Here is a 22,709-nt window from a genome sequence, read left to right on the forward strand (position 1 = left end):
ATCATTTGATGCCCTCACAAGGTGTTGAGAATCACCAATTGAGGATAACAGTACTTTTCAGAGGCCACTTTAGAAAGATATGATGAGTTGGAAGCAGTTTAGTTGTGTGCATGAGCAAAGTAGGATAGGAAGATGAGTACTGAACCTCTGGGGATGTGTATATAGCTTAAAACCTTATTTTTGGTCTCCCAAAGTTTTTACCTCTTGGACAGAGTTGCAACCAGAAGTGTTCCTCCAGGCATGCCCATAAATGGGAGCTGACATAAGCACAGCAGAGATCTGTGCTGAATGAGGGGAGTGATGCCTAGTTAGGGGAAGTGCCCACTGTGGGGGCACAATGGCTTTGGGTTGGGAGGAGAGGATGGAAATGCATGCTGCTAGCTTTCAGGATGGAAGCTCAAGACAGATCATTCTAGTGGCATAGAGGTTATTATATGGTGGTGTCTCGGAGCATGGCTGCATTTTCTCTGTCTGTTTCTCCTCTCCATCTTTCTTTCTTTCTGTCTCTCTCTGACACACTCTCCCTCCATCACAGTAGCCGGACGTCCCGGTGCCTTGGGTAGAGACAGGTGCCTCTGTTGGCCAGGTTAGGTGTGTGCTAGCCAAGTAGCCAAGTTCCAAACCTCTCTCGGCCTGTGCTGCCTTCCCTCCCTCACCCTCATCCATTCAGCTGAAGGGTTTGAACCTCTCCTTCTTTCTGCTGTGGCAGTGATGGGCACCTGCTCACCACTTCTGCATTCGAGTCTCATTGCAGCGTTTCTCTCCCTGCAGCACTCCCTCACAATCCTTGGCCAGAAGGTCTCCATGCACTACAGTGATCCCAAGCCCAAGATCAATGAGGACTGGCTATGCAGTAAGGTACCTACTTTGTGGTCAGTTTATGAAAGGAGGATGTCAGAGGAGTCAGATGGGGTGTGAGCAAGGTGAAAGGTGGAGAGAAGGCTGGAGGAATTTTCTTTTGGGGGGGGTGGTTCTGCTGTGCAGCAGTGATGGTTAGCTTCTTCCAGACACAGCTGCTTCAAAGGAACAGTGCAATATGGAAATCCAAACTCAGCATCCAGAAGACCCAGTTTCCTTTATCAGAGTCAATTGGAAATGAAAATCAACATGGCGCATATAGGGTACCTGTGCAGGGAATAAGTTCCATGTGCTCAATGGGACTTTCTGTCCTTTCTGTCCTGCTCTGGGGGTTATCTCAACCATCCAGAGTAGATTTAGGGGGCATGGGGATAGGAAATGTGGGGAAACTCCTGTTGAGTGGACCTCATTCTGCATGTTCAAGTTAGTTCAATCTTGCCCTAAGTATTTTTGCTTTTTTAAAATAGTTTTGCTTTCAAGTAGAGGTTTTTTAATGCTTTTTACAATGATTGCTGGGACTGGAAAGAAAACAAGGCACAATGAACAAAGAACAGCTGATTCTGGGGGCAGAGATCAAGGCACAGTAGACATGAGACAGGACCTAGTTTCTGAGATTATGCCAAGCATTTATCAGGGTTTTTTGTTTTTGATTTTTTTCTTCACAAATCTGAGGGCCAGAAAAGCCAGGAAGGCATGCAGCAACCAAGGCAGCTTTATGGCAAGTGTTAGATGTTTTGCAGGAGGTAGCAGGACTTTGTAGGGTCAGCCTTTTCCCATCTCTGGAAGTCAAAGCCATCTATTCCAGCAACAAAATCATCAAGTTTGCTGATGACACTACGGTGGTGGGGCTCATCTCAGGAGGGAATGAATCCGCCTATCGGGATGAGGTGGAGCGGCTCTGGGTTTGGTGTAAAGAAAATAATCTGGCTCTAAATACTGCCAAGACCAAGGAACTGGTAGTGAACTACAGGGGGGGGGAGTAGATATTCAGCCCCTGTATATCGGTGTGGAGAGGGTGGCTGAATTTAAGTTTTTGGGAGTGACTGTTGAACAGGGTATAACTTGGAGTGCAAATACCACTGCTCTGGTAAAGAAAGCCCAGCAGAGAACTTATTTTATCAGAATTAAAAAACAACAACAATCTAAGTGAGAAACTGCTGGTGTCCTTTTACCGTAGCTACATAGAGAGCATTCTTACATATTGTATTTGTGCTTGGTTTTCCATGTGTAAAGTAATGGAAAAGAAGGTGCTCCAGAAAGTCATAAACAAAGCCCAATATATTATCGGCCATTCCCTCCCATTTTTGGAGGAACTATACAGTTCCCATTGCCTTAAAAAAGTTAAAAATATTTTACAAGATCCATCTCATTCTGGATATAGTCTTTTTGCACCACTGCCTTCAGGCAAGAGATATAGAACAATCAAATCAAGAACAAATAGATTAAAAAACAGTTTCTATCCAAAAGCCATAACCATCTTAAATGCTGTAACTAGATAATATGACCTTGGAGAGTTTTGATGGGTATGTATGTATATGTATGTGCAGCTGAAAATGCCCCCCCCCCCAAATTGGCATCCAATTTCATTGTACAATGACAATAAAGAAATCTTACCTTATCTTAAATAAAGACAGGATGTGTCTGTTCTCTCAACAGTGTGGAGTGCAGAATTTCAAGCGCAGAGAGAAGTGCTTCAAGTGTGGCATTCCCAGATCTGGTAAAGTTTAATGGGATAGTTTTTTAAAAAACAATTTCTATTATATTTTCAAATTACAAAGATATAAGTACCAATCACACAGTAGTTACATTTGACATGGATACATACTCTCCCAAAAAAAGAGCAAAACCTCCCACTGTACATAAGAACCAATTAACTAATGAAGTAAATAACCTCTGGATTAGGGTTGCCGTTTTTCAAACAGTGAAAATTGCCAACAACTACACTGCCAACATGTGTTGCTATACATGCAGATTTTCCTGGACATTTTAGCTATTTCTGCCTGTACACTGCTTCTGACTGCAGTATTCCAGATATGTCTGGGAAATTCTTGACGTATGGCAGCCCTACTCTGGTCTAATAATCACAGTAGTTCCAAGTGCTACAGTTACTGTGCCATTTCACATCAGCAGGAATACAGTCCAAGTTAGAACAAACATAGAGCACTTTTCAAAGTCTTAGTTCAAGTCAAGAAGGCCATGTCCACGTGTAGTGAGAAGGTAAAGTTTAGCATTCTGATGATTTGTAGCTCAGTAGCATAGTGTAGCCTGTAGCATAGTGACCTCTCCGTTGATATTATTTCTTCTTCTTCTTCTTCTTCTTCTTCTTCACCATCCCTCAACAGAAGCTGAGCAGAAGCTGCCACCTGGTAGTCGCTTGGACCAGCTGGTGGCTCTGTCAGGACGAGAACTCAGCCAGGGCCTTCTGCCCCTCCCACAACCATACCAAGTGTCAGCAGCCCTGTCCACTCAGCCTGTGGCACAAATGTCTGAACCTTGCGCGGAGAATGCTAATGACAGTGAGTATGCAATTGGAGAGTGATATAAGAGCTTCAGTTATGTGGCTGCAATTGGACCTAAACCTGTTCAGTTTTATGGCTTCTTCCCAGTGAAAGTGACAAACTTTAGTATCATGATGTTGCTGAGATCACCCTGTTAGGCATCCCTGACCACCTCAGCGAGCTCCAATTCCTGTGTTACTTACAGGGCAGCGGATCATGGCAGTGATGGCAGGTCTCTGATTTAGCCCTAGAATGGAATTTGATTGGTTTAAAGAGAGCCTGTGAGATTCATAGCCATGAGGGTGGTGCTGCGGGGAGATAAAACATGGTACATTTGAGTGTAATGTTAAAAGTTGTGGAATGCTGTGCTAAATATATTGACCACCAAAAAAGCCCCAAGTTCTGCTGTCAGAGTGGAATCATAGAATTGGAAGGTACCCTGAGGATCATCTAGTCCGGGGATCGGCAACCTGCGGCTCCGGAGCCGCAAGCAGCTCTTTGACAGGTTCCTCGCGGCTCCGGCATGCCCCATTTCAATGCCCTTTCAATAATAATAAAATGGTTATCGGCAGCCTAAAAGGAAACAAAAGCTCTCCTAAAAAGCTGAAGTACCGGTCTTTCTCCCCCTCCCAAAATCTAAATAACAGTTGAGCTCTCCCGACCGGCAGCCGGCCACTGTGTGTGTGTGTGTTGCGCGAACTGAACCAATAAAAAACGGGGCATTCTTCCGGCGAGGCAAAATGGCGCGTGCCACGGAGCCGCGGAGCTCCAGAAAGCGGCCAGCGCTTTCGGAGCTACCGGACCGGCTCCCGAACCGCCAGAGCTGCCGCCGCCACCATACGGACCCCAGAGGCCATCGGAGCAACGATCGCAGCCGCCACCGCTGCCGTTTAATCGCCATCCCAAGGAGAGAAGAGGGACACCCAGGGAAGGTAAAACCTCTTCCCTGGTGCCCAGCCGCCGCGCAACCACCGCCAAAGAGGGGAGAGGTAGGCTTCCCCCCCCCTCAAACCTGTTTTTTGCTTTTTTGCTTTTTGCCTTGCTCTCCCACCCCCCCCTCTCTTTTTCTTCCTGCCCTCCTTTTTTAATCCAAGGGGGGAAATCCCATTTTTAAAACAAACAAACAAACGGGGCTGTTGCTGAGACGGCGGCGGCGACAGGCCCACCGTGGCGGATTAGCCCCCCATGTTTCCCTGCGGAGCCCCAGCGACGGCACAGACTGTGGTGGGGAGCAGCGTCCCGTCCTCTCAGCGCTGCAGTCCTCGCCCCTGAGGCTCCGGGCGGGGGACGAGGCTTCGAGGAAGGGAGAGTGCCGTGCGGCGGCGGCGGCCGCTTCTGCTGCTGCGAGGGACAGAAAGCGCCCGACGAGCAACCGTGTGCCTGAAGGAGGACGGGAGGCTCCGGGAAGAGGGAACAAAGTGAGGGGGCCAGAGAGACTCGTCAGGGGCTGTTTCTTGGGGGTCCTCTTTCTTAACCTCCGACCCCTCCGACATTCCCCGTGAGGTGGGGGGGACTTCGCTGCTGCTTGAAACTGACCTTGGAGAGAGTTGGGATCTACAAAAACTAGCAACGTTTTCCTTTGGATTTTCCTTTTTCGCCTCTTTTCCCCCCCTTAGAAACCACACTTTTAAGAATACATATCAGCAAATATCGCTCCAGGTTGCTTACTTATCCCAGATGGCCAATTCCCTCAACGGCCGGAACCCAGGTGGCCGAGGAGGAAACCCCCGCAAGGGGCATATTCTGGGCTTTATTGATGCTATTCAGGATGCAGTTGGCCCCCCCAAGCAGGATGCAGTTGCAGGGGGCCCCAAGCAAGCAGCTGCTGATCGCAGGACTGTAGAAAAAACTTGGAAATTAATGGATAAAGTGGTGAGACTGTGTCAGAACCCCAAACTTCAGTTGAAAAACAGCCCACCTTATATACTTGACATTTTACCAGATACCTATCAATACTTGCGACTTATATTGAGCAAGTATGACAACAACCAGAAACTTGCGCAAACAAACGAAAAACAAACAAACACCCCCCACAGCTGCTGCAGCCACTCTATTTGAATTTTTATTATTACCCTTTTCTCCCTCTATCCCCCCTTTTTCTTTTCTCTTCCCCTTTTGTTTTTGTTTTCAAAAAAAGGAAAAAGAAGAAAAAGATTTCCCCCCTTTATTTTTATTTTTTAAACTACTACATATTTTAATAGATATTCTCCCCACCCCACCCCACCCCCAATTTATATTTTTCCACCCCACTTTTCCATTCCCACCCCCATCTGTTTTCTACCGTCTCTTCCTTTCTCTCTTTCCCTCTCCCTTTCTAAACCAAATTCCCCCCCCCTTTTTTTCTTTCTTTCTTAGTTCGCTTGCCAACCTATCTTAGAGGGGGAAGCCCTCTCTCCCCCCCACCACACACCCCCAAAACAACTTTGAGCTGAACCCCAAAAAACGGGGATAGATCATTGCTGAAAGTAGATCACAGTTTCTTGGGAGTTGGCCACCTCTGGTATAAGACATGTAACTAGAATAAAAATTTAAAAAACCAAGCAAATAATTGTAATAACTACTGTAATAAAGCACTGCTATAATTATTATAATTTCCCTAAAATTTTGGTTTCATTCGCCTTTCCGTGCTGAAATGTCACAACCTGAACGACCATGGCTTGCCCCCCCCCCTAGTTTTGATCCTGGGTACGCCCCTGAGTCAATGCAAAAAAGTAAGAACTTATTCTTGTTGTTTTTACTATACTTTGCATTGGCTCCTATACGTTATTTATTATTATTGCATTAAGGTAAGAAACAATATATGCAGCGTTATATTTGTTTTAAATGTCGCAATGGTTTTGCGGCTCCCAGTTGTTGTTTTTTCCTTTGGAAACGGGTCCAAGTGGCTCTTTTTGTTTTAAAGGTTGCAGACCCCTGATCTAGTCCAATCCCCTGCAATGCAGGAATATGCAACTATCCCGTATGGGGATCAAACCTGCAACCTTGGCAATATCAGCACCACGCTGTAACCAACTGAACTATCCAGCGAGTAGATCATGTGTTAAGAGTCAATTGTGGCAGGATCTGTAATTAATTATTTTTGTCATAGATTTCAAAACTGCAGAGAGAACGGCTGTAACTCTATAAATGAGGAAAATGTAGACTGAGAGCTATGCTGAGTGATGTCCCCTTCTTACCTCTATGGAAGAAGACAGGCATGCATTAAAAAGAGGCTCAAAAGCACTGTGAAATCTGCTTTGAGCTCTGTCTCTAACGTTGTATGAGTGGCTAGAGCATAACGGTGAATCTGGCAGTGATATAGTTTGCAGCTATTGTCTGGCTGCTTAATTGCTGCTGTGTCCTCCCCAGGAATGATGCACCCGACAGTTAGTTAGATCTGAGAGGGTATTCTTTTCTGCAGCAACACTAGGAGGTAGTGGCCTCAATAGCAATGGGAAAGTGAGCGTGCAGGAAAATAAGATGTCCTACAGCAAAGTGTTTTCTTTCATTGCTTGCTTAGTGTATGAAATGGAAATAGCTGAAATTCCTTCTGCATCAGGTTACTGGTGGTAGGGCACTTCGTACCCCAGCAGAAAGCAGAGAAGAGAGATGGTGGCAGTGGTGGAGCAGCCAGTCAGTGACTGCAGCATATATGCCTTATCTTTCACAAACATGCCTATAGAATCCTAGAACTGTAGAGTTGAAAGTGTCTGGAGGTGGTTGGAGGATGGATGGCAGCTCATGGGTTGAAGTTGAATCCTGACAAGGCAGAAGTACTGTTCTTGGGAGACAGGGAGCGGGTGGGTGTGGGGGACTCCCTAGTCTTGGATGGGGTAACCGTGCCCCTGAAGGACCAGGTGCACAGCCTGGGAGTCATTTTGGACTCGCAGCTCTCCATGGAGGTGCAGGTCAATTCTGTGTTGAGGGCAGCTGTCTACTAGCTCCATGTGGTACGCTGGCTGAGACCCTCCCTGCCTGTGCCTTGTCCTGCCAGAGTGGTGCATGCTCTGGTTATCTCCCACTTACTCCAATGCACTCTACTTAGGGCTACCTTTGAAGATGACTTGGAAACTACAACTAATCCAGAATGGGAGCAGCCGCTGGGACCATATAGCACCAGTCCTAAAGGATCTCCACTGGCCCCCAGTATGTTTCCAAGCACAATTCAAAGTGTTGGTGCTGACCTTTAAAGCCCTGAACAGTGTTGGCCCTGTAGACCTGAAGGAGTGTTTCCACCCTCATTGCTCAGCTAAGGTCCTCCTCCAAGGGTCTCCTGGTGGTTCCCTCACTGCAAGAAGCAAAGTTACAGGGAACCATGCAGAAGGCCTTCTCAGTCATGGCGCCCACCCTGTGGAACACCCTCCCACCAGATGTCGAAGAGATAACTACACAACTTTTAGAACACCTCTGAAGGCAGCCCTATTCAGGGAAGTTTTTATGTTTTTATATGTGCTGTTAGCTGCCCAGATGGCAGGGGAACAACAACAATAACAATACTACTACTACTAATAATAATAATAATAGTAGTAGTAGTAGTAGTAGTAGTAGTAGTAGTTTGTTTATTTATTTATTTATTTATTTGTTTGTTTGTTTATTAGGGACCTCAAGGGTCTTTAGTCCAATGCCCTGCAATGCAGAAATCACAGTTTAAAGAATCCCTGACAGACAGCCATCCAACCTCCGTTTGAAAGTGTGCTCAGTGTTCTGTGCGCTTTTTCTTAATGTGCATCTGTTCTCTCAGGAGCAGAAAGTGCTGATACATTTTTGTTTGTTTTTTTCTGCAACAATGAGGGCCAGAAGGTTGATCTTTCCTTCCAAAAAATTGAAGGCAAAATTCTATGGAACTTGTACAGGCTTTGTTAATCCATAATCCATTCTCAGCTGTGAAATTTCTTAAATGCTATTGAAGGAGAGCTCTGAGGTGGTTGAAAGAGGCCAGGGTTCTGATTACCATACCATGTGTTACTCTTCACAGCAATCATCTTGCGAAACCTGAATCCTCATAGCACAATGGACTCCATTTTAAGTGCCTTGGCACCATATGCTGTTCTCTCCTCCTCGAACGTCCGTGTTATCAAAGATAAGCAGACACAACTCAACCGTGGTTTTGCATTCATTCAGCTCTCCACCATTGTGGTGAGTGCCACAAACAGCATGTTGTAGTTCCATTCCTGTCTTAGAAAAAGGCATGAGAAAGGGGGGCTTTAGAGGAAAGGGATTTAGTGGCTTAGAATGAAGAGCTCAGTAGTGCTGAGCTAATAGTTTGGGGCAGGTCACATAAAGGGGCTGTAAGAATTGATTTAACACCTGCAGTCTGTTAGCTCAATGTCACCCTCTCCAAATAGCCTCTACCTTCACTGTCGCTGTTTCTGTATAAATGGCTCCTAAGTGCTACTGTAATCATTCCCTTTCTGTTGTAAGCAAAAAGTGTATCATTCATGTGACAGAATATAATTGCTGTGGGTTGAGGAATGGGAAGGCTCTATGCACCTGAGCAGCCATTTGAAACTGAGCACCCACTCATAATAGTTTTGTGGTGAGTGCAATTTTATCAACTTTTTATTTTTAAAAGTAATTATATTTATTTAAAATTATGTATATGTATATAAATTAATTATTTAGAATTAATTAAAATATGATATTTTGATTTATGCCAAAACATTTTTCTTTTAAATAAATATTATAGCACCATATTACCACAGAACCCATGTTGCTGGTGTCTGGGTTTTTCTTTTTTTGACCCTCATGCCCTCAGTTTCAAAAGAAATGTGGCCTGGGCTGTGTGGAGGGAAACCATTCTTGGCCTCAAAGAATTACTTGAATGGTTTGTTTGGTCCTCGCCAGTGTGTTTGTTGAAAAGCTCATGGATTCAGTTCTAAGATGTTAAAACACATTTGTTTTAAGAGTGGAATCAGAATGCAGTGTTAACAGGCTGTTTTTTTCAGAGCAACATATAGGGTGGTAGTCAACTAAGTTTTACTCAGAGTAGATCCATTGAAATTATTACACCTAGCATACTCCTGTTAATTTCAGTGGATCTACTCTGAGTAAAACATAGTTGAGTACTGCTCATAATATAAATAACTTTTAAAGGTGTGTTTTCGCAAACTCCTTTTAAAAAAAAATACAGGCAACATCCAATTTACGCATGTCTGATTGATGCTTGATCACACATGGTCTGAACCCAAAAGTGACCCCAAAAGTCACTAAAACAGTGGAACAAAATGGGGACAGGGTGGAACATGTTATGCAGGCCCCGCCGACGTGTACAGGGGTCCAGAACGTAACTCCTGTGCAAAACGGGGATTGCCTGCACTTAAGTTGCTGCTGTACAATAGTCTTATGTGCTTCCCTCATCAAGTGTCAGGTTGATTGGTGGCCTTTGAAGCCCCTGTCATACATGATAAAGTGGCAGCATGACAAGTAGTATTGGGATTGAAGTTGCTTGGAGGGCATTGCTGGTAGGAAACAGCAGGGTCTCCTCTCCAGGGCTGAACCTGTGTGGGAAGTTTGTGGTGCCAGTCTGTCTTATGAGTTTAATTTCCCTGTGCTCTCTCCCAGGAGGCAGCTCAGTTGCTACAGATCCTTCAGGCCCTGCATCCACCACTGAACATTGATGGCAAGACGATTAATGTGGAATTTGCCAAAGGTTCCAAGCGGTGAGTAGATGAGTGTCCAGGACTGGGCCTGCTGCAGTTTCTGCTGTAGCAGGAGACATCCCTAACGACTCCTGTCTCTCTCTGCAGGGACATGAGTTCATCAGATGGAAACCGCATCAGTGCTGCTTCAGTAGCCAGCACTGCCATTGCAGCTGCTCAGTGGGCCATCTCGCAGGTAATGTAGTGAACGAGGAACAATGGGACAAGGAGACTGATAATGGGTCCCAAGAACTGCTCTCGGTAGCAGGAATGTCTTTGGCTTATCCTCATTAGCTATTGGCCCATATTGACCTAGTACAGTGTTTTTCAACCACTGTTCCGTGGCACACTAGTGTGCCGCGAGATGTTGCCTGGTGTGCCGTGGGAAAAATTGAAAAATTACTTTATATATAGTCAATATAGGCACAGAGTTAATTTCTAATGGTGGTGTGCCTCATGATTTTTTTCATGAAACAAGTGTGCCTTTGCCCAAAAAAGGTTGAAAAACACTGACCTAGTATAGGAGTAGGGAAATGTTAGTCATGGACCAGCCTGCTGAGAACTGCATGCTTCACACACATAAGTGCCGCACACACAGAGGACACAGACATGTGCACCCAGCTGACTCTGCCATTCTGATCAGTCATCTTACGAGGGGCTGATTTGCATCCCCATTGTGGTGCTCCGCTGGATAGAGAGGGTTTATATCTTTCCGCCCAAACCAGCACCACAATGGGAGTTAAAATGACTACATCTCTACTTGACTCTGAACACATTTTCTCTCTCCTCCTAGCAGTTCTGCTACCCCCAAAAAATATAGTTAGAGGAGTATGTTGTATCTAATATATGCAGAAATATTTTTTACCTTTTTGGAATATGCTAAAAATGTGTAATTAAATACATTAAGCATAGAAACGTCCTCTAAAAGGAATTGTTCTAGGTGGGGAAAGAATCTTTGCATGGACATTTTAGTGAAACCTTTTCCTGATAGGCCAAAGTGCACACCCTTGCATCTCCTTTTATAACAAATTATTTGACCAATTTCCTATTTTATTTTTCCAATAGGCATCACAGGGTGGTGAGGCAGCCTGGGCAGCTCAAGATGAGCAGACGGTTGATTATGGCTATTACCAGCAGGATGAAGCCTATGGGTCTCAGGGTTTGGAAGCCACAATGTACACACAAGCATATTTGAAAGGGTCCCAGCTGCAGAGCGGCACATCAGCTGTGGGGAAGGCTGACAAGATCCACAGCGAAGGTTCAGTGGCAGGTAAGAGGCCTGGTCTCCTCTTTCCACCTTACCTGAAGTCTCTTTCAGCCTCCTGACTAACTGTGCTCTTTCTGCCTTCTTGTCTCTTCTTCTCTCACGAAGTAGCGGAGGCATCACTGGAGCCTGGTGTGCCAGGCATAGACCCTGTGCCTGTCCTACCCACTTTCCCCCGTACCAGCCAGACCTCAGCTGTGCCAGTCACATACCAGCCAACTGGCAGCACTGAAGGGTCAAGTTCTGCCCAGGGAAATGCTGCTGCTGCTCCGGTACAGTTGGAACAGAACTTTGTGTGTGTGTGTGTGTGTGTGTGTGTGTGTGTGAGAGAGAGAGAGAGAGAGAGAGAGAGAGAGAGAGAGAGAGTTGCAATGCTCTGTACCTCCTAACCTGCCTTTTTGTGTTCTCTCCCACAGTCTCAGTCATATACTATCGTCTCACCAGCTGTACTGAAGCCTGACATGCCTAGTACTGCTCAGCACCCCAGCGCAACTCCAGGCATCTCCACCAGCACTTCTAGTTTGCCTGTTACTAGCTCTGTAGGGCAAGAGCCTTACACTCAGTACCGTGAGTGTTGGATTCTGTAGGGAACAGAGGGAGGATGTGGCCGGTGTGAGGGGTCTGGGAGTGACTGGGGATTGATGTGACCAGCTGGGGTCTGGGAGCCTTTTACTCCTAGTTCAGGAGGAAGGGAACAGGGCCAAGATCAGGTGTTCTCCTGGTTTGATGTGCTGTTATTTAGTTCATTTCCTGTTTTTCTGTGCCCAATTCCAGCTGTCCCAGATGTATCCACCTATCAATATGATGAAAGTTCTGGCTACTATTATGACCCCCTGACTGGCCTCTACTATGACCCTAATTCCCAGGTGAGTTGAACCTCTTTTTTGGGCACACTTTGCTCCTTTCTGGGCATGGCCAAGAGATGAGAAGTGATAGCTGAAAGGTAGATGCTGAGATGCCTGCTTCTCCACCATGAGATGACTGTGCTCCCAACTTGATATGGTACACTGTCTTGGCACAAGATGCAGCACAGACTCATGTGTGATTGTCTCTTTCCAGTACTACTACAATGCCCAGACGCAGCAGTACCTGTATTGGGAAGGTGAGAGACGCACTTACGTCCCAGCCTCAGACCAAGCTTCTGACAGCCACAAGGATGGCAGTGGACCAGGGGGTGGCAGTGGCAAGGAGGGTAAAGAGAAGAAGGAGAAACATAAAACAAAAACAGCTCAGCAGGTGAGAACCACGATTCCCCCACATTCTGCTTATTTATACCCCTTTCTGTACCTGCTGCTCCTTATCTTAAACTTTTGCCTGCCCCCTGCTTGCCCATAACTTGAAAAGCCCTTAAGTCTATTTCCTGGGCTGTACGTATTGGGTCATGTAGTTACAGTGCTGCCTCAGGCTTCTCCGTAAGCTTAGCCTCCTTTCTCTGGAGTGGCCAAAGGGGGAATTCCTGCATAGGGAAGGCCTTATTCAGGTATTCTGGTGAAGATGTTGAAAAACAGTTGGATGGCATGGGGCTGTATTGCTGGAGAATAACTGGAAGTAGTTGCTGGAGGAGCATTCCTTCTTGTAGGGAATGGGAGAGAAAGAGAATAGTTAATTTTGAAACATCCAGGGCCATTTTAAGTGAAAAAATAGCTGTTTTCAGCCTTGTTGCACAGTTGCACAGTTCCAGTCAGTTGTTGTTTTTGAGAAACACCTATTTTCAGCCTGGACTAAGAACTCTTTTGTTCCTCCTCCCCCACCCCCTCTCCTGGATTATTCCCCACTTTTGTGTTACCTTCTGCAGATTGCAAAGGATATGGAGCGCTGGGCCCGTAGCCTCAACAAGCAGAAGGAGAACTTCAAGAACAGCTTCCAGCCAGTTTCCTCTATACGAGAGGATGAGAGGCGGGAATCGGCCACAGCTGATGCTGGTTATGCTATCCTCGAGAAAAAGGTAACACCCATTACCAGAATCAGATTAGTACTGAATTACCTACTGCAGCTAATTCCTGAAGCCTAAACAAAACAACGACCTGAGGGTGTGAGGGCAGGTTGTTCAGCCTTGTGGCATCATCTGTTTCAGTGTGTCTGCAGTGCAGTTGTGGCCTAGATTCTGCTAAGACAGAGTCCTACATCTCCCACCTTTTCTTGTTCTGCTCAGATCTCTGTGAGACCAAACAGTGTCAAGTGCTGGTCTTTCTCTCCTGTTAATGTGAGTAGTTCTTGTCAAGAGTATTGTTTCCCAAACTTGACTGAACACAACTCCAAAAAATGGGGTGAGGGCCCCTAAACAACTAAGTGGAATTAGACAAAAAAAAAATATACTACTCAAATGAAAACCCTCATAACTGAAACCCTAACGAGATGCCGGCTCTTCCTCGTTTCACTGGATAAGAAGTCAGTTTCCTCAGAGGGAAATAAGAAAGTTACTAAGATCAAATGCTTCAGGACACGCCTAATATATAATGACACTATTCCTTTAAGAAACTATTAAACCCAGTGGAACCATTCCCAGTATGTTTGTACCAGTTGAAGCTTTTACAGATACGCTTTACAGCAATCTACATTAGCAATTATCATTACTAGGTCACAGTTTTTCGCTTAAAATACAAAGGTATTCCATTATTCTTCATAAAATGAGCCTGTTTGAATTTACTACAAATATGCTTGTTTCAGCTGTAATGCTTCTGGACACCCCTAAGATATAATGAACCTATCCCTTTAAGAAACCATTTTGATCAGGTATATAAACCAGGAACTAGGCATTATCAGGAGCAGTCTCAATCATGTTCTTGTAGCATCTGGTCATAGGAGCCCGTGTGGCTTCGTCTTCAAAACAATGAGTTTTGTTATCAGAATTATTTAGGTTAGCTAGCCTGAGTTTAAATAACATGAAATAGTTTGGGAGGATTCTCCCCCTACTTCTTTTGGTTTGATCTTAGTAACTTTCTGATTTCCCTCTGAGGAAACTGACTTCTTATCCAGTGAAACGAGGAAGAGCCGGCTGAGTATTTTTTACTTTTTTCCTTGGTTATTACACCCCGTGATTGTCTTTCTATTTTTTCGCTATAAGAGTATTGTTTCAGCAGTGAGCACATCAATGAAGCCGTGATTTCCAAAGGGCAAGATGGGTCTCTCTCAAGAAAGCAAGCTTCTGTCTTGCCCCTGCTAATTAGAGTGTTGGCCTAAATTGAGGCCAAGTGGCCTTGTAGGGAGAATGACCTGTGTTTGATCTCTTCCCAGGGCTGTGGGCCCTCCAGGGGCTGGCTGGCTGGGTGAGCAGAAAGAAAGTGTGCTGTTCACTTGGGGAAACAATGTGAGAACTTCTGTTAGAGTTAACGCTTCTTCTTTTTTCCTTTTCCTTTTCTGGGTATCCTCAGGGGGCTTTGGCTGAGAGGCAGCACAGTGGCATGGACCTGTCCAAGCTGGCTGGTGATGATAGACTGGTAAGCCTTTCCCTTTCCACTTAATCCCCAGTCCAGGTCTTCTGGGTCTTATAGAATAATGGGTGCTGGGTGCAGGGACTCTCTGCTCGTCTCCTTTTAATGGTGAGGGAATAGGTGAGGTGCACGATATGAATGTGGGGAAGTCTATAATAATAAAACTTTATTACGGTCATAGACCAGCAAAAGAGAAAATAAAACGATAGTACATAGTATAAATATTTCTTAAATATCGTCTTTTAACAATACTATTTCAGATCCCATGTTAGATTAAAATTAAGCTAAAATTTAATGGGAGATAATTCCATTTAAGTATTATCTGCTATGGCTTGGTGGACGGCTTCATCGCTGTTAGTTGATGTCATGACGCGTCTCAGTCTTGCTGCATGATAGCAAAATTTAGCTACAGTCATAGTTCGCTCTGGGTTGGTGTCCTCAATTAAATATCTAGTCAGCATTTCAATTGAACGGCCTGGTAGATTTTTTAACAGGGTTTCGATTAACTCCTTCCTCAAATCTCGATACAGAGTGCAGTGTAGGAGGACGTGGCTAATAGATTCGATTTCCTTGAGATCACAAGGACATAGCCTCTGTTCTATTGGGATCCGAAGATATCTACCAGTTAGTAACGCCGAGGGTAATGCATTAAAACGAGCCCTAGTAAAGGCCCATCGATGTCTCGGGTTTTCTAACGACTTTAGATAGATGGCTGGGTGGTTTGGGCGGTGCTCATACAGTTGTCTGTACGTTGAGGAAAGACGAGTTAAGGTGTTTTGGCAGTCGATATCTGCGATTCTTTCCCTAATAATCTTTTTCGCCCTTTCGCTTCCCATAGATAGAGTAGTCGCCACCGGCAGTCCATACGAGGCTAATTTCTTTTGAATAGTCTGCTCCCAAGTGGACTGAAAACGATCAGTATTGATTAAGGGGAGAAGACCATTTGGGGACGTTTTCACTCTTATCCAATACTGTAGAGCTGATTGCCATACTTTAGTTTCTACTTCTTGCACTCCAGCTTCCAGTCGTAAAGCTGCATTAGGAATACATTTAGGGGTTACAGTTATAGATCTTAGAAAACCCAACTGAACTTTCTCGTACGCATCCAATTTGGAATTTATCAAGAAGGGTGCGCCATATAGTAATTGGGCTAGCGGTTTGGCCGCAAAAACCTTAAGGGCTGCCGGGATATAATTTCCCCCGGTTGTTCGATGATATCTTACAATCACGGCCGCACTCCTTTGAGCTATCAAGGATGCATATTTAATATGCGCCGTGTTTTTTCTGGAAGATTGAAAGACTACACCTAGAAGCAAGTCACCTGCTCAATAGGTTGGTTATCTATTTGCCATCTTAGTGTTTTCCTTTTATTGGAGAATATCATTATTTTAGTTTTTTGAAAATTCACTAATAGCTGTTCCACCTTGCAGTATTGCTCCAGTTTATTTAGTGCTCTCTGGAGGCCAATACGGGTCTGTGACAATATGACCGCGTCGTCTGCATAAAGTAAGATAGGGATCCTTTGATTCAATAGTTTGGGGGGATGCGAGTCTGCCTCTTCCATCTGGGTGATAAGAGAATTAATGTAGATGTTGAACAGATGGGGGGCCAAAATACATCCCTGTTTAACCCCTTTTGCTGTTTTGATTGGGTTCGAGAGTAAACCTTCCCGGTTACATCTTACTTTCAGAAATGTATTGCTGTATAGTTTAAATATTAAAAGCAATAATCGGCGGTCTATAGATGATTTGGTGAGTTTATCCCAAAGGCGAGTACGAGGGATTGAATCAAACGCAGCTTTAAAGTCGATAAATGCTGCAAAAAGATGGGTGTTGAATTGTGAGGTGTATTTCTCAGCCAGGTGTTGGAGTATTAGGCAATGGTCTAGTGTTGTCCTTCCTTGTCTAAAGCCTGCTTGGGCATCATTTAGTATATTGTTAGATTCTATCCATGTGCACAACTTCTCACTCAAGTAGCTGGCGTAGAGTTTGCTTAGGATGTTCAAAAGGCTTATTGGCCTATAGTTGTTTGGGTCATCTCTTGGACCTTTTTTATAGATAGGTATAATAATTGACAGCCCCCAGTCCTCAGGGATCTGTGTTGTTCTGTCAATGAAAGAGAAAAGGGCCACTAACACAGGAGCCCACCAGTTCGGGTCGATTTTAAACACCTCCGGTGGGAGATCATCATGCCCTGGGGCCTTACCATTCTTTAGCTGATCTATCAAATGGTGTATTTTCTCCATCGAAGGCGGAGGCCATGGTTGGAGTTGTTCTTCTAGGATGTCTAACGAAGGTAATGTGGAGTTAGCTTCTCCATACAGGTTGTGGAAGTGCGACTGCCAGGTTAACACTGATATGCAAGGTGATAAGTGTGTCATCTCCTGTGTTGGGCGGCCTGTAACTAGCCTCCAGAATAATGACGGGTTTTTATGCTTGGAAGCCTCTAGGAGTTGTTTCCAGTGTTGCATCAGATCGGCCCGCTTTTTCCTTGTCAGTAGTCTTTTATATCTTTTTTTGGTCTCCATCATAAGCTGCTTTTTATGGTCTGAGGGGTTTTCCCTATGCTCAATAAAAGCTTGGGTCAGTAACTTTTTTTCTTTTATGCATTCTTTATCGAACCATCTCTTAGAGTGGGTCATTTGTTGGGGTTTATAAATATATGGTTTTACAAATAATTCTTGAAGTCTTGTTATCAGCTTCTGGTATAATGATTGCATATCAGGGAAGTCTTCCACATAAAGCCCTCTGAAGTGGGTGCTTCCTCCAAGGCAGAGCTGTATGGTGCACCGACTCTCCGCTATGAGCCCACGGTGGCCTGGGTAGCATAGGCTGATTCAGGGGTGGGGGAAAGAGGCATGGGTAAGTGTAGATAGTGTAAATTTTCCGGAAATTTTGAAGCTTGGAAAAAACAGAAATTTTTGGAAAAATTGAAAAAAAATGCTACATTAGCACTTCTTTTTTTCTTTTCCAGATTGAAAGTCATTCTGTTACTTTAGAAACATAAAATATAACTATGGAAAATTTTAATGGACATAAAATTACCACAACTAGCATATTAAAAAATATAGTGTATCCAAAGAATTATTACAAACAGAATTTACTTTTAAAATAATATTTATTTGTATTTGTAACAAATGGAGCAACAATCTCCTGAACTGTTTACTAGTTTATGTGGAACAAAAAAACTCCACAAAACAATTTTTAAAAATCCAGAAGTAACAATTATTCATATCTCCTCTCCACATTATTTAAAAAAAACATTCTCATAAAAAGAACTGAAGAAGGAAGTGGGACTAAGTTTCAGTGAATGGGGCATGTAATTTAATCAGAATCATTTTCTGAGCTGTAATTAAGTATATACTTTCAGGCCCTTTTTGTTGCTCTATATTTCTTCCAGTGCTTTGAGGCCTAGTGAAGAGGAACAGAACCAATGCATACCACACGTATGCAAAAACAAAACTGAAACCTTTCTCTTTTCTGGTGACAACAGCACCTCCTAAAGGAAGAAATGTATCTTGTTCTTGCATTGGAGAGTTGAATTTGTAACCTGGGACTTGCTTGTCCTCACAGAAATTAGAATAATCTGATACCATACATGTTTTTTAGAAATGATTTATAAAATATTTGAACCCCTTATTTTAAAATATTTTATTCATCATGTTAAAATAAAACATTCAATAATCTATTTTTTCACTTTTTCAGAAAAACAAAACAAAAAAGGCTTCAGGGGAAAAATGGGGGGGGGGGGAAACAGGACGGTTTTTTCCGAATTTTTCCAGTTTTATTCTGGGCCTTCACATATCTAGGTAAGTGGCCTGTGGGGTCCTTCTGAATCTGATTCCAGCCAAGATATATTCCATCTTGTGACCTTGCTTAACTTGGCAGAGTCCTCCACGAGGTTTAGTGGCTGCTTACAGCGGGGAGAGTGACAGTGAGGAGGAGCAGGAGAAGGCTGCTGACCGGGAAGAGAAACTGACAGATTGGCACAAGCTGGCTTGCTTGCTTTGTCGGAGGCAGTTTCCCAGCAAGGAGGCGCTTATTCGTCACCAGCAGCTCTCAGGATTACACAAGGTATGTGGCTGACAAGAAAGAATTGGAGATCTTGATTTCAACCAAACTATGGGAAACTGTTAAGTTCTATAACAAGGGTGTCTCTGGATCTCAGATTAAGACTCATACAACAAAAAATATTTAGAACTTACTGGACTCCAGTTTGCTTGTTTATGAAAGGACTACCATATATTCTCGAGTATAAGCCGAGTTTTTCAGCACATTTTTTTGTGCTGAAAAAGCTGCCCTCGGCTTATACTCGAGTGAGGCAGGGGGGGAGGAGCAGCCCATTTCAGGCCGCTGATCCCACCACCGCCGCGCGCCACCTGCCTCTCTCACAAGGGCAGGGATTGGAGCGCGGTTGAGAGGGTTGCTGTGGAGGTGGAGAAGCAGCGGGGGGGGGGGAGCTGTGGAGAGGAGCAAGCGTGACTCCTGCTTGCCCTTTCCACCCTCCGTGCCTTCCTCACTGCTGCTGCTGCTGCTGCTGCTGCCTGAGCGGGGAGAGAGAGAAGCTGTCTCCCGCTCAGCAGCTGATTGCAAGAGATCAGAGGAGTCAGGGAAGAGTTAGAAGCCTCCAGTTTCACAGAGGGAGGAAGCTTTCCCCAAGGGGAGGAGAGCAGTGAAGAGAGCAACAGGGAGGGCCTGGATGTTCACAGGAAATGCAAGGGTTAAGTTATAGCTCAGATTCGGAGGAAGGGAGATACAAGCCAGCTCTAGCAATGAGGTTAGAAAAAAGAGCGGAAAAGCAAAAGGAACGGCGTGTTCGCCATTTTGAGAGTTGCTGGTCACAGAGTAGCAGAGCTCAGAAGGTATCTGAAATAAGTGACTCTGAGGAGTAATAGTTAAAGTTAAGAACTGTTTATAAGATTGTTTGTTAATACACAAGAAAAAAGTTATAAAAGAAGAAGCGACTGCATGGTGATGTGAAGAGGATAACAGCCAGCCCTGACAGGAGAGAGATAAGGGACTAGCAATAAAGGAGGCTGCCTGGGCGGGGGGAGGTAAAAGCACATAGATCCTCAGGACTTTTGCATTGGGTCACTCCAAATTCACCATCAGCTCACATAGCATGTCCATGGCTACAGCCTGCACCAAAAAATCATGCACCCACTGTTTCATGGGTCTGCAATGGTGCAAAAACGTTTTATATTAATTTGTCTAATCTCATTTCGGGCTGCTCCTTCCTCCTCCTCCACCTTTGCCACTGTTGGCATTTCCCACCCTCGGCTTACACTCAAGTCAATAAGTTTCCCCAGTTTTTTGCAGTAAAATTAGGTGCCTCGGCTTATATTCAGGTTGGCTTATACTCTAGTATATACGGTATCTAAGGCATTAGCTGCTGGAGATGGAACAGAGCTAATGCTGCCCTAAACATACGTTTGTACAATGTCCTATATTGAACATACTTTGGCAGAAGGTAATAGAGACAGTCAACATGCTATACAGAACAGTCTTAAATCAGTTACAGGTGGGTAGCCGTGTTGGTCTGCCATAGTCGAAACAAAATAGGAAATTCTTTCCAGTAGCACCTTAGAGACCAACTGAGTTTGTTCTTGGTATGAGCTTTCGTGTGCATGCACACTTCTTCAGAATAGAAAATAGAAAGAATAGTCTTAAATCAGTTTCAGTTATATAACACACCACATGGAATCTAACAAAGGGATTTAGGAATAGACTCTCCACACACCCAAAAAGACTGGTGTTGATGAACTGGAAAAATGAAAATGCAGACTCCCTTGAAGAAACGATTGGATTGAAGAAATGGACAAACTCGCAACACATGAACAAGTTATGTACAAATGTAGACTTGCCATGGACAAATTCAGTGTTATTTGGAATTCATTTTGTTTTCTACATGGATACTATTTCTTGTTTCTTTTTTCTTACTCTGTGCACTTGTAAATTTTATTTTTCAATAAAAAATATAAAAAGTTATGTAGCTGACAGAGGCACCAGCTTGCAAAGGCAGTTGGGGTGGGGGACCAATGTTGAGGATGTGTCAGGAGCCAGAGGTGGAGCCAAACACATGTGCAGCTCAATTGCTCCTCCTCCGCCTCCCCTTGACGCCACCACTGGCAGAGGCTGCTTCAACCCTCCTCCTCCTCTCCTGTAGGAGGAGAAGGAGCTAGCTGCTGAAGGCATGCTGTACTTGGCTCCATTCTTTGGCTGAATGCTTTTGGGTAATGGGGGGCGGTCCCTACCCCCAAAATATGGGTGGCCCCAAAAGGGCTCGGCCCCTAGGAGCCAGCACTCCGGTAGCTAAAGTGTCTTGGTTACTTTTGATACCATCAACTCTAGCATCCTCATGGGACCGCTTGGCAGATCTGAGATTTGGAGGCATTAGTTTGAGGTGCTGTCTACAAATTATGTTGTTGCAGTACACCCTAGGCCTACATAGCTTTTGGTACAGGTATCTTGAAATTTACCATGTGCTGCTTTAGCTATTTGTTTCTTTTATAAGATATTGGGGGGGGGGGTTGGTGATGTGAGGAGTCTCTTTCAGCCTGGGGGCCACATTCTCTTCTGTGCAACCTTCTGAGAGCCACATGCCAGTGATGAGCAGGGCCAGAGGCAAAACTGAGTGGAGTACTGAATGTAAATTTGACCTTTTTATAGTAGCCTAGTTTTAGACATCCTCCCCGTCCTCCATCCAGGGAAGCAAGAGGCATTGTCCCAGCCAGACAAAAACACTCCAGGGCAAAGGGAAGTTGCTGAGGGGTGAGGCAGAGGAGGAAGTTTCTTTGAACATATTCCCAAGGGCCTGTAGGGCCCTATTTGGCCCCAAAGTTGAGGTTCCCAACCCCTGCCTTAGAACTAAAACACAAAGGTAGATTATGAATATGCTTATACAGAAATAAAACGTAGGTGCTGAAAACTGAAGTGGGAATCTTCAGGTGCCCACCTTAACCTTGTCTCCATTTTTATATTCTCCCCTGTGCAGCAAAATCTGGAGATTCATCGTAGGGCACACTTGTCAGAACAGGAGCTTGAGGCACTTGAGAAAAACGACATTGAGGTAGGTATGGGAGTAGAGAGTGGTCCCAGAGGCGTGAGGGTTACCTGGCCAGTGCCTCATGGCTGTCTCTTCATGACCACCAGCAGATGAAATACCGAGATCGTGCAGCTGAACGAAGGGAAAAGTATGGTGTTCCTGAGCCACCAGAACCCAAGAAAAGGAAGTATTCAGCTGTGACACCAGCCACTGTGTAAGTCCCACCATATCCCTGTGGTTCTCCCTAAGTGAACTAGGGGTGAGATAAGAGATCCCTTCTAGAGCAGTCTGCTTTGGTAATGGTGAGACGCATTTCTATCCCATAGTGACACACCCTTAGTGTCCTCTGTGCAACATGCTATTTCCTTTTTGCTCAGTTGGCAAGGTTAGAGGGCAGGGCATCTGAATATGTTCCTCTCTCCCACCTTCGTTTACAACAGGGATTTTGAACAACCAACCCGGGATGGACTTGGCAGTGACAACATTGGCAGTCGCATGCTACAAGCCATGGGCTGGAAAGAGGGCAGTGGTTTGGGTCGCAAGAAACAGGGGATCATTGCCCCTATTGAGGTACCAAAATACCTTTCTCAGGTTACTGTGGATAAAGCAAAGTATTTTTGAGGAGCATTTAGTCTTCCTGTTACTTACTTCCCTGTTTTTGCAAAAACAACCTAAAATAAGGGAGGGAGGGAGGAAGTAGTAGGGCTTTCTTGCTTGGTGTATCAGTTTTGCAGGCATATCTTTCTTGTCCCTGCCATCACCACCACCCCCACCTCAGAAAAGGTCACCTCAGCACATGGGAAATTAGGACAATTGAGAAAGAGGCCCTTTGGCAGTATGTTGAGGAGAACTTGCACCAGGAGGAAGTGTGAAGTGGTGGTATTACTCTGTTGTAGGCAAGGAGGGACATCAGTGATGTGTCCTAACATTCTGGGTGAAATGTGGTTTGGGACAAAAGCTGGTCCTCTAAAAATGTCTGATGCACATTCTTTTTTCT

At 44.7% G+C, this 22,709-nt stretch overlaps 1 protein-coding gene across 5 annotated transcripts in view; it reads left to right on the forward strand.

Annotated features, from left to right (window-relative positions):
* The window catches only part of RBM10 (RNA binding motif protein 10), a 62,164-nt gene that overhangs the window by 39,197 nt on the left and 258 nt on the right, over window positions 1-22,709 (forward strand). For 2 of the 5 annotated variants that reach the window (XM_033173285.1, XM_033173287.1), the window contains exons 7-23: window positions 772-858; window positions 2,515-2,575; window positions 3,201-3,374; window positions 8,311-8,471; window positions 9,897-9,994; window positions 10,082-10,169; window positions 11,039-11,243; window positions 11,346-11,509; window positions 11,654-11,804; window positions 12,012-12,103; window positions 12,297-12,473; window positions 13,033-13,182; window positions 14,609-14,674; window positions 18,556-18,741; window positions 21,662-21,736; window positions 21,820-21,926; window positions 22,153-22,282. In XM_033173285.1, the coding sequence (XP_033029176.1) occupies window positions 772-858; window positions 2,515-2,575; window positions 3,201-3,374; window positions 8,311-8,471; window positions 9,897-9,994; window positions 10,082-10,169; window positions 11,039-11,243; window positions 11,346-11,509; window positions 11,654-11,804; window positions 12,012-12,103; window positions 12,297-12,473; window positions 13,033-13,182; window positions 14,609-14,674; window positions 18,556-18,741; window positions 21,662-21,736; window positions 21,820-21,926; window positions 22,153-22,282 (2,172 nt within the window). The remainder of the gene's footprint in view (window positions 1-771; window positions 859-2,514; window positions 2,576-3,200; window positions 3,375-8,310; window positions 8,472-9,896; window positions 9,995-10,081; window positions 10,170-11,038; window positions 11,244-11,345; window positions 11,510-11,653; window positions 11,805-12,011; window positions 12,104-12,296; window positions 12,474-13,032; window positions 13,183-14,608; window positions 14,675-18,555; window positions 18,742-21,661; window positions 21,737-21,819; window positions 21,927-22,152; window positions 22,283-22,709) is intronic. The other 3 variants (XM_033173289.1, XM_033173288.1, XM_033173290.1) reach the window with 3 other exon arrangements.

This window comes from Lacerta agilis, chromosome 16 (genome assembly GCF_009819535.1).
Source record: "Lacerta agilis isolate rLacAgi1 chromosome 16, rLacAgi1.pri, whole genome shotgun sequence".
Taxonomy (NCBI): domain Eukaryota; kingdom Metazoa; phylum Chordata; class Lepidosauria; order Squamata; family Lacertidae; genus Lacerta; species Lacerta agilis.